This window comes from Sciurus vulgaris, assembly GCF_902686455.1.
Source record: "Sciurus vulgaris genome assembly, chromosome: 1".
Taxonomy (NCBI): Eukaryota; Metazoa; Chordata; class Mammalia; order Rodentia; family Sciuridae; genus Sciurus; species Sciurus vulgaris.
The window spans coordinates 173327507-173350107 of NC_136461.1; the positions used below are offsets into that span (position 1 = coordinate 173327507).

The following is a 22601-nucleotide window of genomic DNA, read 5'->3' on the forward strand; positions in this document are numbered from 1 at the left end:
ATTCTATTATTTTTTCTTCCACCCACCCCTCCCACTCCTCCTTTTTCTCTGTATAATCCATCCTTCCTGCATTCTTGCCTCCCTTCCACCCCCCATTATGTGTCATCATCTGCTTATCAGAGAGATCATTTGTCCTTTGGTTTTTTGGGATTGGCTTATCTCACTTAGCATGATATTCTCCAGCTTCACCCATTTGCCTGCAAATGCCATAATTTTATTCTTCTTTATGGCTGAGTAAATTCTTTATTCATCATTGACTTCGCTAAAATTGCTCACATCACTGGTGCTGTTTGTGTGATACATTATTTGTAAAAGGATGTTACAGAAATCTCAACTCAGAAAAACTTAGCAAGCTTACATACTCCTTTACTGCTCCTTTCTCTGCATTTTCTTATCTCTCCATGGTTTATTCAGTTTGTGATTTTTAAGTCAGTTTGAAGAAAACTGTTCCTGTACCTGAAATACAGTGTTGTATCCCCCCTCTTCCATTATTCAGCATTCTCCCCTTACTAATATCATTATTTTGGGTCTTGAGCTCTATAAATATGATTCCCATTACTTCTTGTTCATAGACACTCAAATACCAGGTAGTCAAAATAAACTTTCTAAGAGACTTAACTTTTTGACTTAATTGGTTTTCTTCCGTGTTTATATAACAGCAGGAAACCATTATTTTGAAGCAGTGTTTATATTCCATTGCTGTCTCTTTCTTTAAGAACTTTGAATGTTATATATCCTCCTTCATAGTAATTAGTTTTATTTCTTATAGTTGATTTATGTTACAAATTTTTTGTCATGTTTAAATATATTTAAAATTTGAAAAACTTTCTTGAGCACATATTTCATTTGATTTTCCACATTTGATAATAAAATTTTATTTCCATACTTACATAGTTACGTTATTAATATTTTATTACTTTTAACATATGGTTTGCGAATGCACATATATTATTTTAGGTTAATTAAATTGTGAAGAGTGATTAAAGATTTAATGAAATGATATCTTGAGCTTTTTATTCTTGGATTTGACAGAGATCTCCCCCCTCCCCCCAGGGAGAGGAAGTATTATACTGTAGGTATTTGGTTACTTTCTTATGGAATAGTTATCTGTAAATCTAATGCAAATATTTCTTCTGATTATTAATTCTGTTTGTACCTACATTATTTTTCTTAATCCTTTTTTAATGTGAAGTTTACTAATCATCATAGCAAAAATTTACTTAATCTCTAAGCTTTAGAGTAAATATTATTTTGGCTTAATTATTAGAAATATTTGGTACATCAGTGTTTTTAAAATGATCTTGCATTTTAAGACCTTTAACACTTATCCTCTTATTTTAAAAGATACTCCCATTAAACATGGTTTTGTTGTCTTTTGTTTTTCAAAATACAGATTCATACCTTAGTAGAGAGCTTGAAACTTTCTATCACAGATCAACAATTGCCTATGTTTATCCGTATAATGCAGCTTGGGATTGCTCTTTACTATGGAGAAATAGGCAATTTTAAAGATGGCGAAACAGAGGATTCTACTTGTCACAGTAAAGATATGTTAGGAAACATTACAGGTAAATATAACAAAATTGAATTTAGAATTGTCATTCTTAGAAAGTGTTTTCCTCATTGGTAAAACTTTAAAAAACACAATAGTTTGAGTTATATATTTCATCATATATATATATATATGATGGAATGATTATATTTTGATTTTTTGGCACATTTTGATTTTACCTACATGCTAAATGTTATTTTGATTTTTCTCTTTTCTATATACTAAGACAATATGTCTAATAGGTATAAGTGTTCAGAATATTTATTTACAGGTATATTAAAGTAGTGCAACTTTAAAATTTCCTAGTAAAAAATGTTGGTATTTTTCTCCAAAGGCTGTCATTTAATTAAGAGTTATTTAATACAATTAGTGAAATGTGTGCTTTATTGAAAGATACTAAGTGCATCAACTCAAGTCAGTTCATTCCAGTTTTATGAAATTCTATATGGAAGGCAGTATGGTTGGTAATGTAGGAAAATATGTGAGTAATGTGAAATAAATAATATGTGTTCCCTTCTTTTAAAATCTTAAGGTTGAATGGGGCAGACAGATGTATGAACAGTTAAGTATGATGAATGGTATAGTGGCAGAGTGATAAACAGAGGTGTGAATGATCTGAAGTAGAAGGATGATAAAAGGAATGATTGATTTTGACTTGGTTTTGGACCTGTGACTCAGGAAAAATTTAAGTAATTAATTAAAATAGAACTTTAAGAGCATTTAAAATTTAGGATAAATAATCCAATTTAAAAGTGGACAAATAAATATTTTTCCCAGGAAGACAAACGGTCAACAATCACATGAAAAGATTCTAAATATCATTAGCCATGAGAGGAGTGCCAATCAAAACCACAGTGAGACACCACTTCATAGCCAATAGAGTGACTGTTATAAAAAAGACATAATAACAAGTGTTGGTGAAGATGTAGAGAAATTGAAATCCATATATGTTGTTTGTGGGAATGTAAAATAGGACATATGTTTCAGAAAACAATCTGGCAGTTTAAAAAGTTGAACATGTTACCATATGTGCTCCTACATATATATCAAAAGACTTAATATACACACACCTATAAACTTGAATGTGAATGTTCATGGCAGCATCATTCATAATAACTGCAAACTGGAAACAACTCAAATGCCCATCACTTGATGAATGGATAAATATATTATGGTATATACCTATACCACAGTTGTACAAAGGAATTTAATACTGATTCATACTTCAATATGAATGAATACTGAAAACTTCAAGTAAAAGCAGCCAATTGAAAAGGAACACAGATTGTATGATTCCATTTATATGAAAGGTCTACAACAGGCAGTTCTGTAGAGGCAGCTCTATAGAAAGTAGCTTAGTCACCAGGGGCTAAGAGGAGGAGAGAATAATTGCAAGTAGGTGTATTTCTTTTTTGAGTGATGAAAATGTTTTAAAATGAATGATGATGGTGTACAACTTTGATACATTTCTAAAAATGACTGAATTTTATACTTTTAAAGGTTAAAGTTTATGATATTTAAATGTTATTAAAATTTTTACCTTGAAAAGAAATAAAAGAACAACTACTACTAAGTTACTTTAAATAAATACCCCTTTACTTCACAGTGAATTCCTGTTAGTGAGTTTCTGTTATACAATCAACTCCTGAGACTCGAACAGTGCCTAACACCTAGAACAAAACCCAGCACATAGAAGGTGCTCTATTCATACTTTTTCTCTAGCATGACATATTTTGAATGTACATCATAACTGAGTTATCGTACAGTGGACACTTATGTACTCATCATCTGGATTCCACCATTTTTTTTTGTCTTTTTTTTTTTTTTTTTTTTTTGGTACTAGGGGTCGAACTCAGGGCTTTGCGAATGCAAGGCAGACACTTTGCCACTGAGGTACATCTCAGCCCCACCATTTATTTTTATTACATTTGCTACAACACATATCTGTCTAATATCCCTTTATTTTTTAATGCAACCAATATTTCTACTGCCTTTCAAAGTGAGTTACAGCTAGTATACTTAAGCCCAAGACTTCACGGAATATTGTTAGTTTGTTTATTGTATTATTTGGAAGCTTAAATTTATAAAGTGAAATGTATAAATCTTAAGTATACTATTCGTGGGTTTTTGGGAGATACATACACCTGTGTGATGCAGAACACTCACTACGATACAGATCATTAACATCTCAAAGAGTTCCTTATGCTCCTTTCCAGTCATTCCCTCCTCCTCCTGCCTACTTCTACTCTGGTAAATACAGTTCTAAATTTTTAAATTTTAAATTTTTAAATTTTAACATTATAAATTAGTTTTATTGATTCTAGGATTCATATAAATGGAATCGTAAAGTGTATACTTTTGTGAAAGACTTTTGTCACATCCTTAGCCTAGGAGTACCAGGGCTTTGTATGGTTGGAATTAAATATTGATACACACTGCAACATAAATGAACTCTGAAAGCTTAAGTGAAAGCAGCTAGTCATTTTTAAGGAGTAGGTTGCAGAAAGACCAAAGAAAGTTCCTCAAGACAGCGTGTGAGACATATGATTTATTGGGGAAGGCTTGCAAGAAATCAGTGATGACTTCAAGAAGAGTTCAGGGGTGATAGGCTGAACAGATAAAGCACCTACATCCCTCAAACTGCTTCAAGCAGCACCTTTGTCACATGGGGGCTGGCTGGTTGCTTGAGTCATTTCTTTCCTCAGTGTCCTGAGTTATGCACTCATTTTGTCTCAGGGGTTTTATAGGGCTGCAGAGGCAGTGACATCATCAGCAATAATGTGTTTGCATGACCAACATCCCAAGGAGAATTATCCTTATATACATGCAAGAAAATAGCTCTCTCCAGATAACACTAACTTGCCCTAATTCCTAGGGTACACAAGAGAAAGCTGGATTTTCCTGCTCATGCTTGTTCTCACTGTTGCCTTTATTTGGCTTTTTTTTTTTTTTTTTCTCAAAAAAAAAAAAAAAAAAAAAAAGCACAAAGGAGGCATTCAGGAGCATTCAGGGACCTGTTTTCTTATCCTCCTTTTCTTGAGGGATGATACAGCTTCTTTTACTAAGCATAACGTTATGTTTTTAGAATTTTTCTGGGTAGTTGCATGTATCAGTCATTTTCCCCCTTTTTATTATAAGAAACATCTGAATAAACCATCTAACTATGCCATAGTAGTTTTTTGTTTGTTTTTAACCATTGCCCCGTTGATAAACAGACGTTTTCTAGTTTTGGGCTGCTTCTAGGTTTTTGGCTACTATAAATTAGGTTCCAGGAACTTTCTTGCACAAGTTTCATGTGGACATATGCTGTTGTTTCTTTTAGGTAAATACCTAAGGATAGAATTGTATGTTTAGTTTTTTAAAAAACTACCTGTATTACACAGATTTCTATCACTATTAATAATACCTGAGATAATCAGCTTATAAAGGGAAAAGGTTGGCCCATATGTTTGAAGCTTTTATTCCTTGGTGGACTGACCCCATTTGCTTTGGGCCTGTCACAAAGCAGCACAACATGATAGGAGCAAGTGGGGGAGGAAAATGGCTTACTTCATGAACAAGAAGCAAAAGAGAATGAGGAAGGGTTGGGGTCCCGTTGTCCTCTTGGAAGGCATGTACTCAGTGACGCAAAATCCTTCCATCTCCCCAAGCAGCCTGGCTCCCTCCAGCGGGAAGCGCCTTTCTAGGCTAGCTTCCTGGAGCAGACCGCCCAGTGAGAACTTTCTACACAGAGCCAGCCACAAGTCCCCGAGCCAGCTGAGACCTCTGACCCGCACACAGCCTCTGGGACCAGGGCAGGGCAGCCAGAGAACTCTGCAGGCGGTGCTGCCTGCCTCCGGCCTCAGGCTTTTCCCATGGGGCGATCCAAGATGGCGGACTAGAGGGTGACTGCATCTCCAGTCGCTCCAGAATCCAGGATTCAAGAAGGGGAGGCATTGAGAGACTCGGACTAAAATAGAGCCGCGCGGTGAGTCTCCCCCACCTGGTGAAGCTCTGCCCGGCAGCAGGCCCGGATTCGGGTGGCTTATTAGAGTAGGGAAGGGCAGCTAGAGTCTTCTCCAGGCAGCCATGGGCACTCTGGCGGTGGGCACCTCCCACAGGGCCAGCTTGTATTTCACAGACACAAGTGAAATACAAAACATAATTACAAGCTGTTTTTAAAATCTATACTCCAACAAAGCAGAAAACCTCAAAGACATTAACAAGTTTCTAGAGACATATGAATTACCTAAACTGAACGAGGAGGACATACAGAACTTAAATAAATCAATTTCAAGCAGTGAAATAGAAGAGGTCATCAAAAGCCTACCAACAAAGAAAAGTTCAGGACCAGATGGGTTCTCAGCCGAGTTCTACAAAACCTTTAAAGAAGAGCTCATTCCAATACTTCTCAAAGTATTCCATGAAACAGAAGAGGAGGGAGCCCATCCACACTCATTCTATGAAGCCAATATCACCCTGATACCTAAAGCAGACAGAGACACATCGAGGAAAGAAAATTTCAGACCAATATCCTTAATGAACATCGACACAAAAATTCTCAACAAAATTTTAGCAAATCACATACAAAAATATATTAAAAAGATAGTGCACCACGATCAAGTGGGTTTTATCCCAGGGATGCAAGGTTGGTTCAACATCCGGAAATCAATAAATGTCATTCACCATATCAACAGACTTAAAGTTAAGAATTACATGATTATTTCAACAGATGCAAGAAAAGCATTTGATAAAATACAGCATCCCTTCATGCTGAAAGCACTAGAAAAAATTAGGGTACTGGGAACATTCCTTAACGCTAAGCCCATGGCAATATCCTTCTAAATGGTGAAAAACTGAAAGCATTCCCCCTAAAAACTGGAACAAGGCAGGGATGCCCTCTTTCACCACTTCTATTCAATATCGTTATGAGACTCTAGCCAGAGCAATTAGACAAACCAAAGAAATTAAAGGGATACGAACTGGAAAAGAAGAACTCAGACTATCCCTGTTCGCTGATGACATCATTATATATTTAGAGGAACCTGGAAATTTCACCAGAAAACTCTCAGAACTCAAAAGTGAATTCAGTAAAGTAGCAGGTTACAAGATCAATGCTCATAAATCCAATGCATTTTTATACATAAGTGATGAATCTTCAGAAAGAGAAATTAGGAAAACTACCCCATTCACAATAGCATGGAATAAAATAAAACACTTGGGAATCAATCTCACAAAAGAGGTGAAAGACCTCTACAATGAGAACTACAGAACACTAAAGAAAGAAATTAAAGAAAACCTTAGAAGATGGAAAGATCTCCCATGTTCTTGGATAGGCAGAATGAATATTGTCAAAATGGCCATACTACCAAAAGTGCTATACAGATTCAGTGCAATTCCAACTAAAATCCCAATGATGTACCTTACAGAAATAGAGCAAGCAATTATGAAATTCATCTGGAAGAATAAGAAACCCAGAATAGCTAAAGCAATCCTCAGGAGAAAGAGCGAAGCAGGCGGTATCGCAATACCAGATCTTCAACTCTATGACAAAGCAATAGTAACAAAAACAGTATGGTATTGGTACCAAAATAGACAGGTAGATCAATGGTACAGATAAAGGACATGGACACAAACCCAAATAAATACAGTTTTCTCATACTAGACAAAGGGGCCAAAAGTATGCAATGGAGAAAAGATAGCCTCTTCAACAAATGGTGCTGGGAAAACTGGAAAACCATATGTAACAGAATGAAATTAAACCCCTATCTCTCACCCTGCACAAAACTCAACTCAAAATGGATCAAGGTCCTCAGAATCAGACCAGAGACCCTGCATCTTGTAGAAGAAAAATTAGGTGCAAACCTTCAACTTGTTGGCTTAGGATCAGACTTCCTTAACAGGACTTCCATAGCACAAGAAATAAAAGCAAGAATCAACAACTGGGATAGATTCAAACTAAAAAGCTTTCTCTCAGCAAAGGAAACTATCAGCAATGTGAAGAGAGAGCCTACAGAGTGGGAAAATATTTTTGCCACTCATATTTCAGATAGAGCGCTAATTTTCAGAATCTATAAAGAACTCAAAAAACTCTACACCAAGAATACAAATAATCCAATCAACAAATGGGCTAAGGAAATGAACAGACACTTCACAGAAGAAGATGTACAAGCAATCAACAGATATATGAAAAAATGTTCAACATCTCTAGTAATAAGAGAAATGCAAATCAAAAGTACCCTAAGATTTCATCTCACCCCAATTAGAATGGAGATTATCAAGAACACAAGCAACAATAGGTGTTGGCGAGGATGTGTGGAAAAAGGTACACTCATATATTGCTGGTGGGTTTGCAAATTCGTGTAGCTACTCTGGAAAGCAGTGTGGAGATTCCTCAGAAAGCTTGGAATGGAACCACCATTTGACCCAGCTATCCCACTCCTTGGCCTATACCCAAAGGACTTAAAATCAGCATACTGCAGAGATACAGCCACATCAATGTTCATAGGTGCTCAATTCGCCATAGCCAGATTGTGGAACCAACCTAGATGCCCTTCAGTTGATGAATGGATAAAGAAACTGTGTCATATATATACAATGGAATATTACTCTGCCATGAAGAATGATAAAATTATGGCATTTGCAAGGAAACGGATGAAATTGGAGAATATCATGCTAAGTGAGATAAGCCAAACTCAAAAAACTAAAGGACGAATGATCTCACTGATAAGCGGATGAGGACATATAATGGGGGGTAGGATGGGTTAGCGTTAGGCTTAGGGTTATGTTTAGGGTTAGTGATAAAGAGGGTGGTAAGAATGGAGGAAGGAAGGACTGTATAGAGGGAAAAGAGGGGTGGGAGTGGAGGGGGGAAGAGAAAAAAATAACAATGAATCAAACAACATTGCCCTATGTAAATTTATGATTTTTAATAAAAAAGAAATCCTTCCACCAGACCCCACTTTCTAAAGGTTCCTCCACCTCCCCATAGTGCCACTCAGGGCAATTATCCTTTAACAATGTGTGGACCTCTGGGGGGACACCTACCCAAACTTTTTACCTTTCCTTTTTTCCAAAGTAGTTGTCCCATTTTACATTCCCATCAACAATGAATGTTTACAATTGCTCTATATTTTTATACATATGGTGGGGTCTGCATATTTTTACTTTTTGCCATACTGATGAGTGTGTTGTGGTATCTTATGGTTTTAATTGGTACATCTTTCATAAGTACATGTTTTGAATTTTTTCATGTTGGTGTCGATCTTTAATCTACCTTCGTGAAACATATGTTAAATATTTGTTCTTTTAAGAACTATTTTGGGCCTCTTTAATGGTTTATAAGAGTTCTTTGTATATTCTGAATTTTCAAGTCCTTTGTCATATATATGTTTTAAGAGTATTTTTTTCCATTCTGTGATTTGCCTAATTTTTTTTTTTTTTTTACCATTCTCGGCATTGACACAGGGCCTTTCACATACTTGACAAGCACTCCATTGCTGAGCCATGTTCTCAGCTCATTTCCTGTTCATTTCTTAAAAGGCATCTTGAACACAAGTTTTAAATTTTGATAAAATGTAGTTTTCAAATTTTTCTTTTATAACTTGCTTTTTGTGACCTAATAAAATGATTATGTTTTCATTGTTTATTAAGAGAGAAAGAAAGCAACTCCACTGTTTGCTTTTGGTGACATTTGAATTAGTTTTCTCATACTGTTTGGGGCAGGAACCCTTAACCTTTTTGGGGTGTATGTGCCAGGGATTCCTTTGACACTTTGGTAAAGCCTTTGAACGTTTTCTCAGAAAGTTTCAAGCACCTTCATTATGATGTTCCTTAGGATTCATGTTCCTTCATGTTACTTGTGCTTTCAGGTTTTAGGTCTCTGGGTTTATAGTTTATATATATCTATATGTGTAGAAATTTTGGCCATTATTTCTTCAAAAATTTTTTTAGTTCCTGGTCTACTTTCACAGGGACTCCATTTCTATGTATCTTATCCTGCTCGATGTTTTGAGAGTGTTCTGAGTTACTGTTCTTGTGTTTTTTATGCATTTTCTTTTTCTTTTTCATTTTGGATAGTTTCAATTTCAGTTGAAATTTACTAATGTCATGCTGTATCTAATTTGTTAGTTGCATCTTATATATATATTTCATTTCAGATATTGTATTTTTATCTTTGGAAGTTCAGTTGGGGTTTCATTATATACTTACTGTCTCTTCTTAACCTCTTTATACTTTCTTGAATATATGCACTTATTTTTATAGTTCTAATGTTTTTATTTACTTATGCTGTGATCTTTGTCAATTCTAGATGTTTCTTTTGATTGACATTTTCCCTCATTATGTATTATATTTTCCTCCTTTTTTACTTATCTAGTATTTTTTCTTTTTTTTTTTTGTGGTAGTAGAAATTGAACTCAGGAGCTCTCTACTTCTGAGTGCTTTGGGACTGTATTTCTAGCCCTTTAAATTTGAAATTAAAAAAAATTTTTCTTTTGAGACAGGATTAATTATTTCCCAGGTTTGATTAGAACTTCTGATTCTCATCCTGCTTCAGTGTCCTGAGTAGCTTGTATTACAGGCTTGAGCCACTTGAGCCACTCTACCTGCCTTTTTTTTTTTTTTGAGTCCGGGGTCGTGTTAGTTGTCCAGGCTCACTTCAAACTCTTGTACTGAAGTGATCCTCCTGTCTTATCTTCCTGAATAACTGGGACTGTAGTTGTTTTACAGTCTGTACCTAGCTCCCCGATAATTTTTAATTGAATGTCAGACATTATAAATTTTGACTTGTTGGGTCCTGGATATTTTTTGTGTTCCAATAATCATTTCCTAATTGGAAACAATTTAGGTCTTTAAAGTTTGTTTGTAAGGTGTTTATGTGGAACCAGAATAGCCATTTACTTAGGCCTATTTTTTTTCTCACTACTGGTAAGTACTCTACTTGATGAATTAGAATTTTTTTTTTGTGAATTAGAAGATTTTCTCTTTCTTGGTGGTGAGCATTAAAACTATTACTATTCCCAATCCTCTGTGAGCCCTGGGGATTGTGTCTTTTGCTCCTTTTCTGGTGATTCTTCCATGGCCTTAGGTAGTTTCTTTATGGTCGTGTGCCTGTTAAATACTGAGTAAGTACTGAAAAGGGTCCTCTGTTGGCCTCAGAGGTTCTCTGAGTAGCTATCTTGTTTAGTGTCTGCTGTGCTAACTCTAGCTATCTTAGTTTTCTTGGACTTTCTTCTCTGTCTTCTCATCTAAGGGGAACTGTTGAATTTCCTTGGATTTCTTCTTTCCTGACTGTGGTTTAGAAACTTGTACCAGGCAGGAAGATGGGGCAATTGTGGAGAGCTCATTATTCTTGTTTTCTACCTCTTAGGAGTCACTAACCTTCATTCTTGACATCATTGTCTGAAAACCATTATTTCATTCACTTTGTCTTTATTTTATGTTTTTTAAATGGAAGGACAAATTCTGTTACTCAATATTTGCTAAATGAAGATTTCTTGAATGTTTTAAATGCTTAAAGAAAATATATTGTATTAGAAGAGAAGCATTGTATTGATACAACTATCAAATATTTAAGAAATTATATAGTAATATTAATTACATATTAAAATCAGATATAGTAGTAACTATGATAGCTATCACTCATTTCAAGTAATGAGTGTGATAACTGATTTGATTTATTTGTGGTTTTTATGTGAGAGTCACATACTGCTAAAACTATCATTTATTATTGACATTCATACAAAGTGACAGTACATTTTAGTTAATACTTAATATATATATGTAATTCCCATTAAAATTCATGGAGTTTCTAAATTCTGTCAAAGGGCCCCAGATTAATGCATTATACCGAAGAATAAAAGGGAATTTAAGGAAATTATGACTGATTTTTTTTTTTTTTTTCTTTTCCATGCTCTAATTTATTTCTTTTGTAAGGCAGTGAGTAAAGCTCAAGAAGTAGACTGGGGTTGTAGCTCAGTGGTAGAGTGCTTGGCTTAGCACATGTGAAGTACTGGGTTTGATTCTTAGCACTGCATATAAATACATTTAAAAAAAAGGTCCATCAACTACTAAAAAATTATTAAACAAGCAAACAAACTTCAAGCAGTGATTACTCCTTTGTTTTCAATGGGTTAGACAGGAGGGGTCTAGAGACCAGTTCTGTGTATGCAAGCTGGACATTGTTTTCCCAAGTTGAGGTGACCTGATTTATTGTAGTATAACTGATATTCAGTTTAAAACTGATAATTTTCAATTTGATATCTTACATGGAATAAACTGATGAGTTGTTGGACTCTATATCCTTAGTCTGCCAATTCATAACTGATAGAATTTCTTTTCTGAAATTTTTTTATCTTTAGAGTAGAAAAGATATGAATCCATCTTATTCACTATGAGTCTTCAATACCATTATTTTTCTTAACTGCCTATAAAAGTTATTTCTTTGTAACATTTTCTTTTATTCTTTTGGATAATTCTTACTTTGATGGGTACGTTTTGTCTAGAAGTACTTGTCATTTCTCTCATTTCTCTCAGGGTGCATTAGGAAATGAAGAACTTATATCATTCTGGTATTATGTTTCTGAGAAAAGTCAGTCTTTCAATACATTATTCTTATTTTTGAGAAGAGTTTGTGGGTGGGTCTTTTAAAAAATTAGTTAAATGTTGAAGAATGTTATCTTATTCTTTTATTTATTAAAAATGCTTTAAATTATGTATAGTCAATAAACTATTATCTACATAACATTTATCTTAACCTATGAAAAGACTGACACAGTACAACATATAAAATCTTGAGAGTAACAGTGATAATATTTATTTCAAATGATAATATAATGCATGATTTTCAATTGGAATTTATCCGTTTTTTAAAGTTGTCTTATTAATTTATTTAAAGTGTCTTTATATTGATTCCCAGGTGCTGAAGATGAAACAAGAATAGATATGCAATATTCTGCTCAGTACAAAGGCCAAGAGTTGTATTCACAGCAAGATGATGAGCAACCACAGGGATGGGTATCCTGGGCTTGGTCATTTGTGCCTGCAATTGTGAGTTATGATGATGGTGAGGAAGACTACCTTGGGAGTGATCCTACATTAAACATACATCAGCAGAAAGCACAGACTTTGAAGGATCCTATTGTTTCTGTAGGATTTTACTGCACAAAGGCAACTGTGACTTTCAAAGTAGGTATACTTTCTTTTGCTGTTAATATCTCTTTCAACTTTAATGCTTTAATTTTTATTGCTAGTAAGATTCTTGTTTAACAAAACGTTTTGTGCTTAGCAGACATAATACACAGTTGTTTGTTGTTTTTTAACTGGGTATTATAGTAACACATAAAAGTAGAATTCATTGTGATATACTCATATATCCATGTAGCATAATTTGGTCAATTATAATACACAGTTCCTCCCTCTCCTTTCTCATTCCTCCAGCATCTACCTTGATCCCCTTCTTCTATCTTATTGTGCTCCCTCCTACTTTCATGAGATACCCCTTTTTAAAAATTTCTCATTTCTCTCCAGTTTTTACGTATGAGAGAAAATATTTGACCCTCGACTTTGTGCATCTGACTTGTTTCACTTAGCATGATGGTCTCCATTTGTGTCATTCCCAAATGACATAATTTCATTTTTCTTTATGATTGAGTAAAACTCTATTATGTATACACACCACATTTTCTTTAACCATTTTTCTGTTAATGGGCACCTAGCCTCGTTCCATAACTTTAGCATTATAAATTATGCTGCTATAAACATTGATTTACATGTGTCACTATAGTATGCTGACTTTATTTCCTTTAAACAGATACCCAGAAGTGGGAGAGCTGAGAGATATGGTTGTTCCATTTTTGGTCTTTTGAGAAATCTCTGTATTGCTTTCCATAGTGGTTGTACTAATTTGGAGTCCCACCAACAATGTGTGAGGATACCTTTGCCCCCACATTCTCACCAGCTTTTATTGTTATTTGTATTCTTGATGATTACTATTCTTACTGGAGTGAGATGAAATCTTAGTATAGTTTTGATTTGCATTTGATTTGCAGCGTACCTGCATGGATATGTTGAAGTGTTGACCTTATGTTTTCTTTCAGTAGTTATGCTGTTCCCAGTCTGTTTCCTAGGTCTCTGATCCTTTTTGAGTTGACTTTTTCCAAGGTGACAGATAGGGATCTTTTCTTCAGCATATGTTTTTGGTACCTTTGTCAAGGATGAGATGATTTTATGTATGTGGATTTGTCTGTGTCTTCTCTTCCATTTGCCTTCATGTCTCTTTTGATGCTAGTACCGTGGAATTTTAGGTAATATAGCTCTGTAGTATAGTTTGAGGACCAGTGGTGTGATGCTTGCAGCATTGCTTTTCTTGTTCAATATTGCTTTGGATATTCAGGGTCTCTTATTCTTTCAAGTGAAATTTAGGACTATTTTTCTTAACCTGTGAAGAGTGTCATTGATATTTTAATAAGGATTGCATTAATTCTGTAGATTGTTTTTGGTAGTATGACCAGTTTTTTATTTTTTACAGACTGCATTTTTATTCATTGTACACAAATGGGGTACATCATTTTGCTTCTGTGGTTATATATGATGTGATTCATACCATTTGTGTAATCATACATTTGCATGGGGTAATGATGTCTGTCTCATTCCACCATTTTTCATATTCCCTTCCCTCTCATTTCCTTCTACATAAAGTTCCCCTATTCTTCTCTCACTCCCCATCTCCCCACCCCCATTATATATCATTCTTCACTAATCAGGGAAAACATTCGGCCTTTGCTTTTTAGGGATTGGCTTATTTCAATTAGCATGCTGTTCTCCAATTCCATCCATTTATTTGCAAATACCATAATATTATTCTTCTTTATGGCTGAATAATATTCTATTGTGTATATATACCACAGTTTATTTATCCATTCATCTGTCGAAAGGGCATCCTAGGTTGGTTCCATGATCTAGCTATTGTGAACTGAGCTGCTATAAACATTGATGTGACTGTATTTCTGTAGTATGCTGATTTTAAGTCCTTTGGGCATAAACCAAGGAGTGGAATAACTGGGTCAAAAGGTTGGTCCATTCTAAGTTTTCTGAGAATTCTCCACACTGCTTTCCAGAGTGGCTGCACCAATTTACAACTCTACCAGCAATGTAAGAGTGTGCTTTTTCCCACATCCACACCAACATCTGTTATTGTTTGTGTTCTTGCTAATACCCATTCTAATTGGAGTAAGGTGAAATCTTAGAGTTGATTTAATTGGCATTTTTCTTATTATTAGAGATGTTGAACACTTTTTCATATATTTATTAATTGCCCGTATGTCTTCTTCTGTAAAGTGTCTGTCCAGTTCCTTGGCCCATTTATTGATTGGGTTCTTTGTATTTTTGGTGTAAAGTTTGTGAGTTCTTTATAAATTTTGGAGATAAGTGCTCTATCTGAAATGCGTGTGGAAAAGATTTTCTCCCACTCTGTAGGCACTCTCTTCACATTCTTGATTGTTTCCTTTGCTGAGAAAAAGCTTTTTAGTTTGAATCCATCGCATTTATTGATTCTTGCTTTGATTTCTTGTGCTTTGGGAGTCTTGTTGAGGAGGAAGTCTGATCCTCAGCCAACATGATGAAGATTCAGGCCTACTTTGTCTTCTGTTAGGGTAGGGTCTCTGGTGTAATCCCTATGTCTTTGATCCATTTTGAGTTGAGTTTTGTGCAGGGTGAGAGGTAGAGGTTTAATTTCATTTTACTGCATATGGATTTCCAGTTTTGCCAGCACCATTTGTTGAACAGGCTGTCTTTTCTCCATTGCATGTTTTTGGCTCCTTTGTCTATTATGAGGTGACTGTACTTATGTGGTTTTGTCTCTGTGTCTTCTATTCTGTACCATTGGTCTGCTTGTCTGTTTTGGTGCCAATACCATGCTGTTTTATTTACTATTGCTCTGTAGTATACTTTAATGTCTGGTATTGTAATACCTTCTGTTTCTCTTTTTCTACTCAGGATTGCTTTGGCTATTTGAGGTCTCTTGTTTGTCCAGATGAAGTTCATGATTGCTTTCTCTGTTTCTGTAAAGAATGTCATTGGGATTTTAATTGACATTGCATTGAATCTGTATAGGGTCTTTGGTAGTAGAATGGCCATTTTGACAGTGTTAATTCTGCATATCCAAGAACATGGGAGATCTTTCCATCTTCGAAGGTTTTCTTCAATTTCTTTCTTTAATGTTCTGTAGTTTTCATTGTAGAGGTCTTTCACTTCTTGTGTTAGATGAATTCCCAAGGTTTTTTTTTTTTTTTTTGGAGTGAATGGAGTGGTTTTCCTAATTTCTTTTTCAGAGGATTTATCACTTATGAATAGAAATGCATTGGATTTACGTGTATTGATTTTATATCCTGCTACTTTGCTGAATTAATTTGTTTGTTCTAGAAGTTTTCTAGTGGAGTTTTTTTGATCTTTTAAATATAGGATCATGTCATCAGCAAATAGTGACAACTTTAGTTCTTCTTTCCCATTGGTATTCCTTTAATTTCTTTGGTCTGTCTAATTGCTCTGGCTAGAGTTTCAAGGACGATGTTGAAAAGAAGTGGTGAAAGAGGGCATCCCTGCCTTGTTCCGGTTTTTAGGGGGAATGCTTTCAGTTTGTTACTATTTAGAATGATATTGACCATGGGCTTAGTGTAGATGCCCTTTACAATGTTAAGGAATGTTCCCACTACCCCAGTTTTTTCTAGTGTTTTGAGCATGAAGGGATGCTGTATTTTATCGAATGCTTTTTCTGCATCTATTGAAATAATCATGTGATTCTTAACTTTAAGTCTGTTGATATGGTGAATGACATTTATTGATTTCCGGATGTTGAACTAACCTTGCAACCCTCGGATAAAACCCACTTGATCGTGGTGCACTATCTTTTTAATATATTTTTGTATGCGATTTGCTAAAATTTTGTTGAGAATTTTTGTGTTGATGTTCATTAAGGATATTGGTCTGAAATTTTCTTTCCTTGATGAGTCTCTGTCTGGTTTAGGTATCAGTGTGATATTGGCTTCATAGAATGAGTTTGGGAGGGTTCCCTCCTCTTCTATTTTATGGAATACTTTGAGAAGTATTGGAATGAGCTCTTCTTTGAAAGTTTTGTAGATCTCGGATGAGAACTCATCTGGTCCCGGACTTTCCTTTGTTGGTAGGCTTTTGATGACCTCTTCTATTTCATTGCTTGAAATTGATTTATTTAAGTTGTGTATATCCTCCTTGTTCAGTTTAGGTAATTCATATGTCTCTAGAAACCTGTTGATTTCTTCGAGGTTTTCTGTTTTGTTGGTGACTCACCCGTGCCTCTATATTAGTCCGAGTCTCTCAGTGCCTCCCCTTCTTGAATCCTGTGTTCTGGAGCGACAGGTATTGCAGTCACCCTCTAGTCCACCATCTTTGATCGCCTAATTTTTTTTTTTTTAACTTGACTTGGTTTCTCCTTTGATTCGCTTTTCCTTTAGGGTAGTTCTTCCCTTTGCTGACTTGTGTTGTTGTTTATCACTTTCTCTTCATGAAACATTTTGCGGGAATATTTCATGAAATATTTGTGAGAATGTTCTGTAGGGCAGGCTTTCTATTTGTAAATTGTTTTAACTTTTGTTTATCGTGGAATGATTTTATTTCATCACCAAATGTGAAGGTTAGTTTTGCTGGGTATAGGATTCTTGGTTGGCATCCATATTTTTTCAAAGCTTGAAATACATTGTTCCAGGCCCTTCTTGCTTTTAGTGTCTGGACCGAGAAATCTGCTGATACCTGTATTGGTTTCTCCTTATATATAATCTTACTCTTTTCTCTCACGCCCTTTAAAATCCTGTTTATTTTGTATGTGAGGTATTTTCCTTATAATGTGTTTTGGTGTGCATCTGTTGTAATTTTGTGCACCTGGTGTTGTGTAAGCCTCTTGTATTTGATATTCCATTTCAGTTTTCAGGTTTGGGAAATTTTTGATAGTATTTTGTTGAGCAGGTTGTTCATGCCTTTGGTTTGTATCTCTGTGCCTTCCTCAATCCCAATGATTCTTAAATTCTTTCTTTTCATGATCTCCCATAATTCTTGGAGGTTCCATTCATGACTTCTTAACATCTTCTCAGTTCGTTCAACTTTATTTTCTAGCTTAAATGTTTTGTCTTCATTGTCTGAGATTCTGTCTTCCACGAGATCTATTCTGGTGGTGATGCTTTCTATTGAGTTTTTAATTTGGTTTATCGTTTCTTTCTTTTCAAATATTTTTCTTCTTTTTCTCAGAATCTCTATCTCTTTATTGTTGTGTTCTTTTGCTTCCTGCATTAGATCTTTTTTTTAAATTTTTTATCTTCTCTTAATTTACAATGGACCTTTTTTTTGTTTATTTGTATGTGGTGCTGAGAATTGAACCCAGTTCCTCACACATGGTAGAGAAGCACTCTGCCACTGAGCCAAAACCCCAGCCCTGCATTTGCTCTTTAAACTGTTTACTGGAATGGTTATGCATTGCCTGCATTTGCACTCTTATCTCGTCTTTTGCTTCATGGATCATTTTAATTATGCAGGTTCTAAACTCTTTTTCTGTCATTTCTACTGCCATTCTGTCATTGGATTCTATCACAATAGCATCTTGTTTTTTTATGGATACTCTCCTCCCCTGTTTTTTTTTTTTTTTCATATTGTTATTATATATTTTCCTCTAGCAGTGAAAATCAGAGATACTGATGTTTTCCCCGTGCAGGCTTATTATGAACCTGCAGTTTTTCACTACCCCTCCTTTGAAGGGGAGATCCATACCAGTAGCACCCTATACAGAGAAAATGTAGCCCTGAACCAGATAGCCCTCATAAAGACTTTAACATTATTTTACTGAACAGGATGAGTTTGTTTACTATTTACAGTATTTCTAGTTGTGCACACGAGGATGGGGAAGGGTGTAGAATGCAAATGAGTAAATAGGGGTACCTGTCAAAGGGCCTCCAGTCTCTTGTAGGTGTCTGAGGAAGGGAGCTGCCCTTCCAATGATGATGGCCACCCCCTCCAATGATGATGGCCACCCCCTCAGGAATAATTGGAAAATCCTATACCAGCCTCCAAAGATGCTGGGGAACCCCAGCAAGGGTGTGCTGAGTCAGCATGGAGACAGGTGCAGTGTCCCTCAGCAGTAGGGGGCAGGTGGGCTGGCTAAGTTACTGGCCTATGTTATCCGTGTGGGGGCAGGCGTCTGACCTTGGTGTGGGGTGGCAGGCAGGCTCACTGCTGGTGTAGTATGACCATTTTTTCCAATATTAATTCTGTCTGTCTAAAAACATGGTAGATCTTTCCATATTCTGAGATCTTCAGTTTTTAATTCCTTATTGTATAATTTTTATTGTCTTGGTCTTTCACCTACTTGAGAGATTAAGTCCCAAGTATTTTATTCTGTTTGAGGCTTTGTAAAGGAAATTGTTTTCCTGTTTTTTTTTTTTTTTCTCAGTAATGGAGTATAAGAAGACTAATCATTTCTGTGTGTTGATCTTATATCCTGCTACTTTTATGATTTTTTTTTTCTCAACTCTAGAAATCTTCTGGTGGAGTTCTTTGGGTCTTCTAAGTATAAGATTCATGTTATCAGGAAGTAGAGTTACTTTGCCAACTTAGGTTCCTATTAGTGTCACTTTAATTTCTTTCCCTTGCCTGATTGCTTTGGTGAATTTCATAAACTTTTTTGAATACGAGTGGTGAGGGTGGACATCCTTCTCTTGTCCTTGATTTTAGAGGAAACACTTTCAGTTTTTCTCCATTCTATATGATGTCATCTTTGGGTTTATCATATATATCCTTCATGAGTGAGATAAGTTCATCCTGTCCTTTGTATCTTCAGTGTTTTCAATATGAATGAGTGCAGCATTTTGTTGGAATAGTTTTCTGCCTCTTTTGAATGATCATTTTTTTATCCTTAACTCTATGTAGTGAATTTTCTTTGTTAGAAGACTTAAAATTAATGCTTCAATCTCGTTGTTTGATATTTGTCTGTTTAGATTTTCTATGTCCTCTGAGTTCTGTTTGGATAGTTCATATGATTGGGTTAGTATCATCTAGTTTTTCCATTTTATTGAAATATAAGTTTTCAAAAATAGTTCTTAATAAGATTCTGGATTTCAGAAATATCTAGCGATGTCTTATTTTTCATCTCTAATGTTGATTTTGGATTCTTTTCTCTTTTGATTAGTTTTACTAAGGGGTTTATCAATGTTGTTTATCATTTAACAGAACCAACCCTGTTGCATTGAACATTTGCATCTTTTTAAATCATAAATTCTTAAAATTTTGACTTTGACAGTTGTTTCCTGTCTTCTACTAATTTAGCAATTAGTTCGTTCTTGCTTTTAAAGCATATTGAGATGTAACATTAGAATCTTTATTTTGTATTCTTTTTGTGTGTGTGTAGACACTCAGTGCTGCAACCTTTCCTCTTAGAACTGCTTTTATCCTTTCATAGAGATTCTAATATGTTCTTTTTTCTCATTTGTTTCTAAGAATATTTTGGTTTCTCCCCTGATTTTTTGTAATGACTCATTCATTGTTTGAAAGCATATTAAGCAAACTGTGCATTTAAATTGATTTGTTTTTGGTTAATTTGTAATTTCATTTCATTGCAGTCTAGTAAGATGCAAGGGATTATCTCCTTATTTTGTGTGTGCATATTTCATAAGACTTTTCTCATGTCCTAAAATATGGTCTTATTTTCAAGAATGTTTCATGTGCAACTGTGGAGAAAGTGAATTCAGTTGTTGCTGTAGATGTCTATTAGTTCCATTTGATTAATCTTTTTTTTTTTTTTTTTTTTTTTTTTCATTTTTGAAGGGTTTTTACTTAGTTTTTCTGAATGACCTAACTTTTGGTGAGATGGTCTATTGAAATTACCGAGTATTACTGTATTGTCAGATATGAGAGTAGCTACTCCTGCTGGTTTTCAGTCTCCATTTGCATGGAATATCTTTTTCCATTCTTTCACCTTCATCCTGTGAATGCCTTGGTAAGGTGAGTCTTTTGTAAACAACATTTAATTGGGTCATGTTTCTAAATCTACTCTGCTAGTGCATTTCTTTTGCTTGGATGGTTGGGAGCATTTACATTCAGTTTTATAGAGAGATGATTTTTATTTCATTTCTTCATGTAGTATTTCACTAAGTATTTTCTGTTGAACTGGTTTGGTAGTTATGTATTTGTTTAGCATTTGCTCATCTTGGGAGGTTTTTATTTCATCTCTAATTGTGAAACATAGTTTTGCTGAATATAGCAATCTTGGTGGCAGCCATTATCATTTGATCCTTGGTATATATCATCTAAGACCTCTTGGGATTTAGAGTCTGAACTGAGAGGTTAGTGGAAAGTCTAATTGACTTTCCTCTTAATGTTATCTGTGGTGTTACTCTTGTGGATTTTAGAATTCTCCATCCTTCTACATATTAGGCATTTTAATTACATTGTTTCTTGGAGAGGGTATTTTTTGATCTTGTCTATTTGGAGTTCTAAATCTCTTCTTTATTTGGATTTCCATCTCATCTCCAAGGTTTAGAAAATTTCTTGACATTATTTCACTGAAAAGTTTCTACATTGCTCTAGTTTGTGTCTTGCTGCCTTTTTCTAAGCTAATGATTATTAGATTATGTGATTTGTTCAGTATTCTTGTCATCGTTTGTTAACATGTTTTCTTTATTGCTGACTCTGTTTCCAAGATTGTATACCTTGTTTTTGAAGCTTGAAAATGGGTCTTCTGTGTGGTCTAATTGTTGGTGATGCTTTCAAGTGAATTTTTAATTGGATTGATTTTCATTTCTAGGATTTATGTTTCGTTGTTTTTCAGAATCTCTCTCTTTATTGAAATATTCTTTTGGTTCCTGAATTTTCTCTTAATTTGTTCCTTACATATTCTTTTTGTTTGTTGATCATTTTAATTATCAACTTTCTAAATTCTTTATTTGAAATTTCCTCTGCAATAGTGTTAATGGGGTCAGGTGTTGAATTTTTGTGAGCTACTTGGGGTGACTTATTTCTTTGCTCTTTCATATCATTAGTCTTCCTACCCATCTACTGGAATGATTATTTCTTCTACTTTTACAGAAGGGACTTTTTAGTGAGTTGCTTTCTCTTTACTAAGTGTCCTAGTATGAGTGAATCCAAGTGTCAATATTTTCACTCAGTGTGCACCTGTTGCTGTGCTCAGTAACAAGCTTCACGTTGAGAGAAGGTATTAATCTTTTACCCACAATTACTTCAGAATGAAGCCTTATACTAATCCTAAAACGTTTTTAAAATGTTCTCCATACTTTTTTTTTAATCCACGTATAAAATGAGAGTAACACTTTTGCGTAGATTGAGAAATTAGGTATTAAAAATGGTAAACGTACTATTAATCCATGTAGGGGTTGAAAAGGGAAAAGTGAACAATTGCACAGACCAAAAAACGAAAAAAAAAAAAAAAATACAAAGATAAATAGTAGGAAAAATAGGAGTGAGTTTGAGAGAGTAGCAGGTAATGCAACAGGGAAAAGCAAGACTAGAGAGGAGTGGTTTAGTCAGCTTTGTGTTGCTGTGACTGCAATTCCTGAACAGAACAACTTAGATGAGGAAAATTTTATTTTGACTTACAGTTTGAGAGGTTTATTCCAGGGTTGATTGAGTCCGTTGCTTTGGGCCCAAGGTGAGGTAGTATGCCATGACAGAAGGATGTGGAGGAATGCTACTCCGTTCATTGCAGCCAGGAAGCAGAGAGAGAGAGAGGGGAGGGGAAAGAGCCTACAGGGAAGAATAATCCTTTTAGGGCACATTCCACAGTGACCCACTTCCTCCAGCCATGCCTACTGCCTATAGTTACCACACAGTTAATCCTTTCTTTCTTTTTTTTTTTTTTTTTTTAGTTGTTGATGGATTTTTATTTTATTATTTATATGTGATGCTAAGGATTGAACCCAGTGCCTCACACATGCTAGGCAAGCATTCTGCCACTGAGCCACAATCCCACCCCCTAGTCTATCCTTTCATACCAGAATGGACTGATTAGGTTACACCTTTTGCAATTCAATCATTTGAC

At 35.1% G+C, this 22601-nt stretch overlaps 1 protein-coding gene across 1 annotated transcript in view; it reads left to right on the forward strand.

The window, feature by feature from the left end:
* The window catches only part of LOC306653220 (intermembrane lipid transfer protein VPS13B-like), a gene marked incomplete at its 5' end in the record, with an annotated part of 899457 nt that overhangs the window by 75951 nt on the left and 800905 nt on the right, over positions 1-22601 (forward strand). The window contains 2 exon segments of the mRNA XM_079126163.1: positions 1394-1568; positions 12450-12718. Of these exon segments, the coding sequence (XP_078982289.1) occupies positions 1394-1568; positions 12450-12718 (444 nt within the window).